The following is a 13,053-nucleotide window of genomic DNA, read 5'->3' as shown; positions in this document are numbered from 1 at the left end:
GGAAGCACATTAAGTGACTCAAAAGATGAGCAAGAAAATAACAAGGAGCGGCGTCACTGCAGCGTCAGTTCGGTCACCGCAGAAAAGGCACTGCAAATTGCTTGGCAAAAACTATTGACATGCTTAATTTGACCACGAGATATGATCATCGTTGCCTCTTTGCCAGCTTTGATACATTGCGTCTGTTAAGGGTACAAAACACATGCATGCGGCACAGGGCATACATAGGACACTGCCCATTATACCCCATCCCATGGACCTGGAATATTCAGCCCACAGGGTAACAAACTGAACTTCAGAAGAGCACGATTTTTCATAATAAAAATACGGTTTTAGGTTCAATGCCTAAACAATAGGCTTTTTTCATTTAAGGAGTTTCTTCACTGAAACAGCCACTTAAAATAAGACTTGTGTTGAAAACAAGGCCCTCAACAGACCCCAAGACCCCATTAAGTGCACTTAATATAAAAAGAGGCAATGTTTGTTGTATTTCAGCTATTAAAAATAATTGTTATATTAATAATTTGAACTTTGTACATTTTGATTTATTTAGATATAAAGTGAAGCAGATAGCTATGGAGTAAACTTTCCTGCGTCAGTCAGGGTGGAGCACATGGAGTTACAGTAACTTGCTTAATTAGTTCATTTGTGGGCGGGGGTATGAACTGGAATCCAACAACCTGTCAGTGATAGGTGCCAACTAAACCAGACACTTTTTTTGTTTATTACTACAAAAAACAGGCGCAGGAGGAGAGGGGGGGGGGGAAGATTGCTATTTTAATTTAGTGAAGGCCATGAGGAAATGCATACAATCCAATGGTGGCTTTAATCTTGTGCCAACTTGCCCTGGAGAGGATCATGGCCTGATGTTTTTAACATGTCAATACTGATATCAGACTATTTATAAAAAATTATATATATATATATATGTACACACACAAACATAAAAATAAGAACAGGCCTGTGACATAAGAACAGCTGTTAGACACAGCTGACACAGGCGGCACACTAACAGCGTGGTTTGCAGTTCACACCCAAGAACATCACAGTGTCTTAGTGCTACCAAACACACACAAAAGGCTGCTCTGGTGTTGGGCAATTTGCCATGCAGAAAGCCATGCACATAACTCACAAATGGAGGTTCAACACCAAAGTGTAATGGCAACAAATCTATCCATTGACAGATCCCCGGATTCCCATAGGCATCACAGTCTGCATACCACATAATTCCTTGGCAGGTTTATCTGGGCTACAAAGCTCTGAAGCTAGGCTTAATAATCAGTATAATGTGTTAACCACCCCTTCCTTAAAATGCTGCCCGCATTTGTTTTACTTTCTAGTAACTTTTTTAAGAATGTGGATCAACATCGGGTGAAACTCAAGCCTTGACAGTCCACAACACGTGCCTGCCAGCTGGAGTGTTGTTTACTTGAAGCTTGCGCGTCACTGCAGTTTCATCATCAGTGCAGCACGGGCAAGATGCAGGTTGTGCGGAACAGTATAGTAACAAGAGAATGATTTCAGCCAGGGACACCGAGAACACCATGCTCCCAGTCCCTAATACTAAAGAACAACAAGTCGAAGTTTCAACATTGCTTTGAATCCTAGGCTACTTCTGTGTTTCCCTGCCATCCTGCAGAAGGATTTATAAAGAGAATCTAAAAGTGCTCGTATCTTACCAAAAACAAATTAGAAAACAGCACAAATACTATTCCACTGACTGTGGTTCACCAGTGAGCTTTTCGGATTGGCTCTTCAATTGTGTTTTACAAGCAACGTCAATTTCATTTAGTCTTATTATATATGTATTAATGACCCAAAAAGTTATTTCTTCTTTGTGTTAACAAAATACAGAGAAAACAGATTGTAGTACAAAGAGAAGACCGGAATAGCAACTCACTGTAATCTAGATGGGTCATCCGAGACCCAGGGAATTCCAGTCTCCATCAATGCTGCTGTGACAAGTTGTGCATTAAAGAAATACCTTTGATTATTTCCCAGTTGCTAGTTAGTCCTATGAAGTACAGTCGCATCTCTCTGTATCTGTGATAAAACTAGATCACCATATTGAATGTGTAATCACATATCAGAATTTAACACTCCATCAAGAAAATATATACTGCACCTGTAGCTCCTGTGACTGATCTTAGTCTCAATTCATAAACTGGAACCAACAACACTGAGCTACCTGACAACCAGTACAGAGTCTAGCAAATAATTTCTTATTTGTAATTCAGTAAATAAATAGATACATTACAATTCACACCACCATTCAGATTGATGGTAAAGATCCTCCAGCAGAAGGGTATAGTGTTGGTATAAATGGATCTCCAGCACTTATTGAGTCTAACATTATCAGTATATTGATTAGTGTCAGGCAAGATTAGGGCTATTAAGGTAAGGCAGATAAAACACAGTACTATAATAACCACATGACACAGCTTTTGTTAAAAGTACATCCACAGAGCAATCAACTTTAAGCTAATCTAGCTAAAAACTGAAGTAATAATAAACAATCGGAAAACAGAAGAGGAGAGATAAAGGAAAACCTGGCAATGCAAAGGAAAGAAACTGCCATCCTAGCAGGAAGTCAGAGCAGTAAACAGGAAACTGCATTTTTTGAGAAATCTGAACTGTTTTGTGTGTGTGTGTTAATTGGAGCAGCTTCTGGCAAATGCACTTTTTTGAACTGGGCTCTCCTCTGAGGAGGAAGAAAAAGGAGAAGAAACGCTTTTCTTTCATTTTCTCCCAGCCAGCCCCCTGCACAGCATGTAAGCTGGAGCATAAAAAAGAAAATCATTACAGGAATTAGAATTAAACTGTGTGGAAAGGGTTGATGATTTTTGTCTCTCTCATGGCAAAGAGCAAAATCTACCTAGGGAGCAGAGCACTACACAGAAGAAAAGAATGCTTACTTTATTGATAAAATATATACACGCGAGCACACACACACACACACACACACGTATTCTCAGCAAAACAGAGACAGATATCTCGAGCAATAACAAATATCACTTACACTTATCACTTAAGGGCTTACATGGTCCCCCACAACATAAAAGGTTCCAGTGAAAAATGCTTTGTCATAGGTCCGACAGTTAAAACCATGCATACACCCATGAAGCTGAGGAGCAGATGACAACAGTCACAGTGCATGAAATGTTACATATTTTTTCATAGATTTTATCCCTTGTTATACAAGTGATCCTAATAGTTTTGTAATAAAGCTGGGGGAGAAAAAGAGAAAGAAGAAAAAACAAAACAAGAAACTCAAGGGTTAAGGTCTGGTGTCATGCATCTTCTAAACTGACATGTTTGTGACTGTAGGTGTTATTATACTGTGGTCACAAACTATTATGTTAAACTTTAATTTCTCCCTGAATTGGGAGTCTTTTGAGAGAACTGAAAAAAACACATCTTAACAGTTGTGCACCAGGGCTGCAGTACAGCCTACCTCTCTGACCCTAAACACAAACCTGAGGGGTGGACCAGCCAGTGCTCAGTGACACTACTAATGTTATAAAAACAAGAGGAAATCTGGGATCACTGCATAAAATGTTACTAACAGTGCGGGGGAAGTAGCTAAATAATAATAATAATAATAATAGTGGATGGTAGCACAGACAGGTTAAGACTGGCTTTTTAGCTGACAGCATGTATGGGAGAGGCCACTTTTTAAAACTAGTCAATCGCCTCTCATGACGCCCCTACAGCTTCGCCAGCAGGGCACGAGCATTAGAGATCACAGTGATGTAGTCATTTAAGAGGCCATTGTATGGCAAATGAGGCAGGAGAAATTACCCATCTGGGTTTAGTGTCACTGTGCCATTACAAAAATACTTACTCAGCTATATCTGCCAAAGGAGATGCAATGCAATGCATGGATACAATTTGCCTTAAAAAGCAATTAGGCGAAGGCGATATTTAAAAACGGTAAAACAAAAGACAAGACAACAGACGATGACATTGTATATAGTAATCTGCCTCTGTACAGTGCATTAACATCTAAGTGAATGCAATATCTGTGTATTATTTAGCCCTTCTGAGGCTTTTTCTGAAATGTATCCCACAATTCTGTCACATTGTGGTACAGGACAGATGGCTCACATGAATATTCGCATCCATCAGAAATGCCAGGCCAAGAGTTGATGTGTATATTTAAACACACGCATTACAGCACTTCTGTGAATAGTTTCCAGTGGATAGAGCAGGAGAGCATGTGTACTGTAAAAACAAAATAAGGTTTATGGGTTAAAATGATGGTGGCTTCAAGAAAATGGAACTGGGCTTTGTACTACAATTAAACACAGAACACAAGAGGTGGTGTATTAAACTTGGGTCTAAGTAGTTATGGAGCTGAAAGGATGGGTTTTCTTTTGACAACATGACTATGTGTTGATAACATCTATCTTCTTTCCAAAAGTGGGATTTGATGTACTTAAAGTATACAGTACCTGCAACAACAGATGAGCATATTAATGTCCATGGCTTACAACAAAGCTGCATTACAGACAGCTCATAAAATACATTTGCCAGGAAAAGGCACTAAAGGTTGGCGTACGATATCAATATCAGGAGAAAGTATATTTTGCTTGAATAATGTATTTGTATAAGAAGTTCTGCAGATACTTGGCTAAATCCAACTGACAATTTCAAAATGTAATCGATAATTTTTCTCTACTTGTCTTACTAGAGTATTTGTTTTCCAATATTAAGATCTGAATCAGGGAGAGGGGGCACATTATTTTCCAATTAAAATAAAGACTGGTAGTGAAGTAAGACAGATGGGTCTGAAAATGAATGACACACAAGTCATTACGATGCAAACTGGTTGTCAAGATGCCTTAACCAGTCAGGCAATATTTGGCGCTGTACTACAGACATTATGAGTCACAATTTGACTCCTACCTTTGAAAAATGAGTCACTGCTTACTTTCTGCTATATACAGTATATTTGTGTTTATATGTATAGAGGGAATAACTGCTACAGTGAACTAATGAATACATCACTGATAGTTAAAACTAAAATGATGTATTGTGCATTTCAGGATTTAATCAGCACGCCAGCATAGATGCATGACTACACAATTGCAAAACAAAGCAACCATGTTCAATAAATGGCTGTTACAGAAAGACTGAAAAACCTGCAGAATCGGTGGGTCGTTTTTTAAACATTTATTTGAAGTGGGAAAATTAGAGACTGACCAAAACAATGTGATGCACATGCAAAAACAAAAGCATCATTATTATCCCTATGAAAAAGTAAGTTAACATTAATTTCAGTTAAATATATAGGCCTATATAGAATTGCATTTGAAGCAGGATGTTAATAGTATGCGTTCAATCTTCATCGATGTATAATATGAATGAGGGGAATAAAATGACCATTTCTACACCAATTCGTAATGACAGCTAGATTTGACAGTAAAGGAGGTACAATAAAACCACTGGCACGCATCGGAGTATATTAATTTAAGGTTCAACTACTAGGTGTTCACATCTTTGACAGTGGTTTCGTTTTATTAATATAGGCGAAGATCCGTCTGTCACAAAAATAAAATAGATGTCGATGCCTTTGCAAAACGTTTATTTCGTACATTTTCAACAATACAAAATAATCACGTATTTTGCAGCTAACGAGACATTTTCTGCGATCTCTTAAAAGTACTGCATGTCAGGTCACCATTTGAGGTATGTTATGTGATATAGTCTTAGATCGGGAAACGTTAGAGGCGTTGAGATAAATATATAGTTAATCAAGGATGTATTGGATGAAACAAAAGCAATGAAACCAGGCATCACTTAAAGAATACAGGATTCAAAATACAAAGCAAGGTACGTTTTCCATTTGGAGACTGTGCAAGGTGTGGGTAGATGTTCACATTTGCAATGTGGTTGTTCTTGCTTTGCTTACTGGCCATACTCTACAACCTAGCAAAGACCCAACAAAGAATTGTGGGGAAAAGTACCTAACAGATCAGCCACATATACACACAAAAAACACCCTCCTCAGCACAACTCTTTGTAGTTATAAATCACGACCTAAATATGAACCGCAGGTAACGCAGAAAACATTCATCCTCACCTCATCGGCACTCAGCTCTTCCATCGCTTTTCTTTTAATTTTAAATGTCACTCTCTGCCTCTTTTCCAATTCACAAGGACCAAAAGTGCATAGTCTTACACCGGGCGTACTGGAAATAGATGACCGTCTTTGCTTGTGTTGAAATGAATACGGATTTTTAATATAAAAACAACAAATGTGTGCCGTTTCTCCTTGTTCCCTTTCGTCTGTTCTTTATTCGTTCTTTAAATGTCTTTCGGATCGATTTCTATGAAGAATGAAACAAACACAAAGTATTATTCATCAAAACAACAACGCGGCCATTTTGGATCTGGAATCACGTGACCGGGGTCTGGGACCTTGAGCGCTGGCAGGGCGGGGGAGCCAATCAGAGGCGGCCTTTAGAGCGCAGCACACAGCAACAGAACGACGGGGCGGGGCTTCCGCCGTGGCTGGTAGCTTACCGCGATATGCCTGGCAGTGGAAAGGAGCCTGTATTCATGGTAGTGCCCCCGTTTGGTTACAAAATCATACAGAAGAAATACCCTTTCCTAGCCTCAGAGAACAACTGCTGACGGTGGCAGCCTCTGCTGGTCAGATCTATGCACAGCAGAGAAGATACAGAATACAAGACCAGTAAATGGATGCCCGTTTCAGAAAGAAGGGCTGATCATGTAAGACCTTTTGGGTAGCAGTTCATGTTAATGCAGTTAATACTTACTTAGACTTAAGCAAAGCACCTTATGTGCATAACATCAACAATCCTGATCTTTGGGGTCCCAGCCCGTTCTGGCACAGAATCCGTAAGGGTTTCCTGTCCAGGACACTGTTGCAGAGGTCACTGGGGGTGTGCAGATCAGCTCAATGGATTTCCTGTCTGGTGGCTGGGCCAGGGCTGTGCTGTTTAAGCCTTTACTCTGCACCTTTCCCATGCCACAGGGTAGCAGAATAATTCCTGCTTTGTCCCGCCAAATCAAAACGGCATGTCAGTACTATGCACGTAAAACAGGGAATCCTGTCACTGATTCTTGTGTCAGTCCTGCCTATTAGAAAGCTCTATATGAGGGTTCTCTAGAGCTGAATTACTGAAGGCGTAAGAGGTACCATAGCTTTTAATTAGCAACTGTTAAATGCCTGTAAATTACAGGGAGATCACAATCTAGGGTGCAATGAAAAGCCGGGGACCATGTGGACCTGGAGGCTGTGGAGTTAAAGGAACACATTTTATCCCAATGCTGGACACCTACCAACAGTGTCTGGTCGCTGTTCCCACTCCTCAGGCCTACAACAGCAGTCTGCTTACCAAAAGACACAGGCAGCAGACATCCGACGACTTTCGTCTGTATCTGAATGTGACGCCAAAGCTGCATTTCCCATAAAATGACCATTTGTGACAAGTGGGAAAGCAAGAGATTTGAACAGAGATACTGTTCGGGGAGGGAATGGTGACCTATTTTTGGTGGTGGTGGTGGTTTTCCCGCTAACTACCGTGGCTGTATATTCCTGTGCCAATACGCCTTTACATGTGTACACTCGACAACACTTCAGCGAACAGCTGCGGCAGAGGGGTGGATAAGAGCCCCGCAGGCTTGGCAGGCCCCTCCAAGGCCCTGCGTCTGAGTCCCTGGGAGGGGAGACAACAATGGAGGCAGGGGGTATTGTCAGCAATTTTCAGCAGTGGAGCAGGAGCCTCCGAGTTGCACATCAGTCAGATTCAGAGGCACCACGAATCAGCACATGCAGAGATAACCATGCTTGTGATTTAATGAGCCCCCTGCTTCAGCCTTTATTAGAGGTCACAAGGGCAGGCAACTTCCATGTATATAAATATACACACACACCCACACACTCATACATCTAAACATACCTGCATAACAACAGCAGATCTGTCATTGCAATTCGGCACAGCAATTATATAATGAAAGCTAACTGGGATAGGCACTGAATTAACGGTGCCAAAAAAAGAAAAGGGATTATTATCCATGTACATCTAAAATACATTTAATTGCTTGATACTAGAGCTTTACACAGCTGTGGCAGATGCCTGTGGAAGACACACCATCATGTATACATCCTCAAAACAATCTACTACCAGAAATGTTACAGTTTTAGTCACTGTTTGTTTTAAGGCTGGTTAAAAAGTAGTCTGTTCAGGCTAATGCTATGCTTCACTATTTTTCCAGTTTTCCAATGTTTGTCAGTGTTGGTTCTCAGTTTACATAACTATTTGTTTATATCATCATTCTGCTGGACCTTTTCATTCTGTCAGCCGCTATAATAAATGAAATTGAAGTGAGAAAATGCCAAAGCTGCACAGCGGCCTTCTCTCCTTTGTGCCCCAGTGCTGCTCCACTGCAGAGGCACTGACTGTCCACGTCATTCATCTGTCACTATGGAGAGCTATACAGACAGAGCGGCAGTGTAAGTATTTCACACTGAATAAGGCATACTGACTGATACCTGCCTATTTCCAGAAATCCATGCCTCCCCTCCACACACACACCTCTTCATTATCAAGAGTGACACAACACCAATAAATACAATTGGACACAAACATATCTGTATCTGCATTCGTCTGCCTGTTTTATTATTTGTAATGACATTAAGAAGACTCAAAAGATCCTTTAATCTTCAGTGGCAAGATTACAAATGTAATCTGACAGTGCCCACTAATGGTCAAAATTCAGAAAACTAAAACTAAAAACTAAAAAACAACCATAATATAATTGTTGCTTTATAATAATTTTTTTAAGCCAAAGTTCAAACTCATAAGTGTACATGTTTATGTGCAGCTGTAGATATAACACTGCATCTTCTTATCGCACTGTAACAAAAAAAGCAAAAACTAAAATTCAAATATAATTTTAAGTAAAATTAAAAAAAAAAAATAGTTGTAAACAAAAATGTATAAAGTATGCAGTTTACTTTAATGCTTATTTATATAGCTATGATTTATAATGATTATGCAATATGCTTCTTGTAAACTTGATGGCAAACTTGATCTTCACAGTATATTTCCTTAGAAAGAGAGGGAAAGAGAGAGAGAGAGATTGTCAACCATTGGTTATAAAATATCTGATCTTGACCTGACTTGGATTAATGTCTTTGTTGAGAATGCACTAAACATATCATTACTGAACCATATTGGCTTTTGTTTTTGTGACCAGTTAGTCAACTGTTGATACAGTATTTAATGCATAGTTTGGAAAAGAGTAACTAATTCTTAACGATACATAAACAGGTTCAATTGGTGGTTATACAAAAAAGGAAAACATAAATTGTTGCGAACTTGAAGACTTCCCAATTGTGCTGTACATTTCACAGGCTTCATTTAAACACCTGACTCTTTGCATCGCTGTGGATTTCAACCAGAAGATTAGCACCTATATTAACTATTGACAGTGATCAATATATGGAAAAATCAATGCATCTCCTTGTTCTCAAAACAACCGTACCAGGTGTAGATCGTCGCCTTCGATCCAATGTGTCCAACCTCTATTCTTCTTCTCTCCCTTCTGAACACACACCAGCTTCCCATTGTCCCAGGACACCAGAGACTGAGGGCAGACTGAGGTTCATTTAGCATGTTTCTCTAACATTTTAGGTAAAATAACACACCTGATATTCAATGTAGGCTACTGTAATACATTAGCCTATTTATTTTCCAGGAGGAGCAGAGTTGGCCACCAATCTTGGGTGGTGTAATTTTGTCCCTTTGTAATTATTTAATTTAATTAATTGTGTCCAATTCTTCATCCATTGATGATAAAGATATCTGCAAAAACTGCAGGTGTGATCCTTTCTAAGACCACAGTTGGGGAGTGTTGGTCTGAGCCATGCTTTTGATCCAACCCTTCTCACAGTTACTTAATTGGCTTATTTGGCAGTTATTTAGCTGATTAACTAGATTAATTAATTACTTCCATACAAGCTGCAAATTATGTTTGAGTTAGCGTACCTTGTTTCAAAATACGTCATTAACTTTTAAATACTTTAAAATAATGTTATACATGTGTAAATTATAGAATAACTAGAGCTCCAGGTGGAGCGCAAATCTGAAAACACTGAGGGCCCTGATCTAAACATTTGAAAGAAGCAGCTGACCTTGGATGACAAAAAAAATAAAATAAGAAAATGCTGTTCATAAGTATGTGCAATTTGTATACAATTAATATTGTCCATTATAATTTGAAAAGATGACCTGTACATTTTTGGGTCAGGGGTCAGCACTTCCCACCTTGCATTTCCTGTTGTCCAGTCCCTTAGTGTCCTCCTCAAATTCTTCCCCTACAACAAATGAAGAGCTGTAGTTCCTGAGCGAGCTGAGCGTTTTAATCGTGAAGACATCCCCGTTTTGCTCAATCACCTTCTGAGGCTTCAGCGTGCCTGCAATCTTCCGTGTTGCAAAATCGATGCCTGTGTTGAGACATAAACTGTTGAGAAAGAACCTACGGGAGCAATAATGACACAACAATGACACCTGCAGGAAAGGACATCCCCTGAATGCCATCAAAAGATTCAAAATCTAGCTTCCTTTGGGTCCTCAGTGAATGGCAAGATTTGCTGATCCCTCTGATTAAAAAATAAAAAAGTTGGAAGTGTTCAAATCAAGATGTGAATGACTGCCAAGACTTGAACTAATTGTTTGAGTCAGCAGGATTGGGAACTGAAAACCTGAGTTTTTGTAACAGAGAACTGTTGCAAAGGTCAGGAGTAAAAATTACATTGTGTAACAAAGGCTGTCCTTGACAACACACCAAAGAAAGAAAAAAGGAATTTCTTGCTTCATGCCTCTCCTATGACCTGAGCATTTCAGGTCAATTTTAAGTACAGCTGACTCTTTCTATTATATCAAGAAAAAGAGCTATAATATAAGAAGCTAAAGCAGTGAAGCACTGGAGTCAACAGCCAGAACAGATTATACTCAGTGGTGTGACAAACACAAAGTGCAGAGGATGCAGTTTAGCTTTACTTTACGACATCACAGTTTGTATATTAGTGTTTTTTGGGGGTATTTTTATTCTTGATGTCCTTCAAATGGTGCAAGCACTAAAATGAATATTGTATTGATACAGTTAGGTACGGGAGTCATACATCCTAGAGGGTTTGAAAATCTGGGCAGAGATATCAGCTTTACTATTCAAAGTAATGAACAGCTTCGGCTAAAGTGGAATGAATAACTTGCTGGAAAGGCATGCGCAGAACAGGTGGGGGTGGGGGATAGTCTATAGCCCACAACAGCATGTGTGAAATAGACAGATTTGTGATTAAGATTAAGGTGGTCTCTGTATTGACCTGAAGAAAGATTTGAGCATGGAATGTAGGGAATGCAGTCTCACTGGTGTATTAAATTGTGGCCAAAGTCAAGAGAAAATGCATTGAAAGAATACAAAGCATTCCCCATCCTCATGAAGGATAAGGATTTATGGAGCACAAGCAGGAATCCTTTCCATAACTGTGGTACCTGGATTTAAAAGTCATTAAATCACTTTTTGTTGACTTTTTATAGCTATCTGTGTGACTTGACAACTAGTGTTTTTATACAACACGTCTAGGATATTTTTTTTAGTTTTCTGTTATCAAGTCTACTTCTTTCTTGTGCGTGGGAAAGGAAATTTGTAAAAACACGCTCCGCAGTCCCTGGTGGCGTTCGTGTAGCGCAGATTTCCGCAGTACTCCGCAGATTTCCAAAGTCTTGCGCAGATCTGCGCTGCTCCATCAATGGGATCGGTGGAATTGTGCAGCTCTGTGCACAACTACGGAAATGTGCGCTACAAGAATGCGACCTGTTAACTTCATGTCCGGTGACAATGATACGCGGTTGGCTGCAGCAAAAACCGCAAATTTATTTAAAACTCATTAGCCTCTGTAATTTTATCTGACGTTGTAGGACACAGGCTCAGACGCACTCATACTGCTCTTTCAACTTTCATTCATTGAGTGCTCTCTTTTTATACTTATTAACCCCAGTGAATACACAATTTGTGATAATTTGAAACTTTGTTCAGTAGGTACTTCGTTGAACTGGTACAAAAAATTAAAAATAAAAATCAGCATGTGTTTTTTCTTTGATCTTGTATTCATTCATTAATCATTCTGTCTGAACTGAAGTGACACCAGATTCCCATCAGTCAGCATTACTATAAAGTGCCCGAGAAAGATCATTTTACTTTGCATTTTATAATGATAAATTAATTTCCCAATCTGAGTTCTGGGTTGAGGATTACGAGTCGCAAAGTAGCGCTTTTCAACGTTGCAAATGTATTGTGGGTTAATTAAGAAGTAAACAGCGTTAGGAAATAATAATAATAAAACAATCCTGAAGACTTTTTAACAGAGGAATTCAATTTCTGGACAAAACCATGTAGATTGCATTGCCTGTCACGGAGTCCACATAGGTCGTACAACACAAGCTAATTTTAAAAATAACTCACCAAGCGCCATCATGTAACCTTGAAAGTTGACATTGCTGTCCATGTCCCAGGTGCCAGTGTAATTCACAGCCATGCTGAAGCCGGGAGAGGCGCTAAACCAAAGAGCCAGGCGCTTCACTCTACTGCAGCAACAATGTGCACATGAGAAACTGAATGACAGCTTCGTGGATGGCCTCTGAAATGCAACTCAGATCACAGCAATGTTATTGACACGTGTGTATGTGGTTGGGGGGGAAGGGGAAGGGGATCCATATTTCATTGCACTCTATTCTCCTCCCATTGCAAATCTGGGTGAGAGGACTTGGCTCACATTGTGCCTGTGGAGCGAAGGTGACTGCTGATCACACACACAGTGAACTGTCACACATTTGGATTTGTAGCTATTCTGGAGACATTTAAGGAGTAGTGGGAGGTTGGACTTTTTTTACACACTTAACAGTGAACTTTGATTCTATGAATCTGTTCCTAATTGTGCTGCAAGTAAAACAGAAAGAGACGGATGCCATGATGCAATGCCTATTTGTGCACTTAGTTTAATCAGTTATTATCAGTTTA

At 39.6% G+C, this 13,053-nt stretch overlaps 2 protein-coding genes across 3 annotated transcripts in view; both read right to left on the bottom strand.

The window, feature by feature from the left end:
* ube4b (ubiquitination factor E4B, UFD2 homolog (S. cerevisiae)) overlaps positions 1-6,394 on the bottom strand; it is a 43,689-nt gene extending 37,295 nt beyond the window's left edge. The window contains exon 1 of the mRNA XM_066690557.1: positions 6,086-6,394. Coding sequence (XP_066546654.1) covers positions 6,086-6,109 — 24 coding nt within the window. The 5' untranslated portion in view covers positions 6,110-6,394. The remainder of the gene's footprint in view (positions 1-6,085) is intronic.
* Positions 6,395-8,622: 2,228 nt separating this feature from the next.
* LOC136713836 (retinoid-binding protein 7) lies at positions 8,623-12,721 on the bottom strand. 2 transcript variants are annotated; one of them, XM_066691059.1, is made up of 4 exons: positions 12,499-12,721; positions 10,302-10,480; positions 9,520-9,632; positions 8,623-9,082 (listed from the first exon to the last, which is right to left on the bottom strand). In XM_066691059.1, exons 1-4 carry the CDS (start codon positions 12,569-12,571, stop codon positions 9,010-9,012), a joined length of 438 nt encoding a protein of 145 aa, XP_066547156.1. In that variant the 5' UTR covers positions 12,572-12,721; the 3' UTR covers positions 8,623-9,009. The 2 variants fall into 2 exon arrangements, with proteins under 2 accessions (XP_066547156.1, XP_066547157.1); XM_066691060.1 differs by having other exon boundaries at positions 9,520-9,621; positions 12,499-12,716.
* Between the last annotated feature and the right edge of the window lie 332 nt (positions 12,722-13,053).

The sequence above is a fragment of the Amia ocellicauda genome, chromosome 18, assembly GCF_036373705.1.
Source record: "Amia ocellicauda isolate fAmiCal2 chromosome 18, fAmiCal2.hap1, whole genome shotgun sequence".
Taxonomy (NCBI): Eukaryota; Metazoa; Chordata; class Actinopteri; order Amiiformes; family Amiidae; genus Amia; species Amia ocellicauda.
This window is presented reverse-complemented; position numbering and strand designations above follow the sequence as displayed.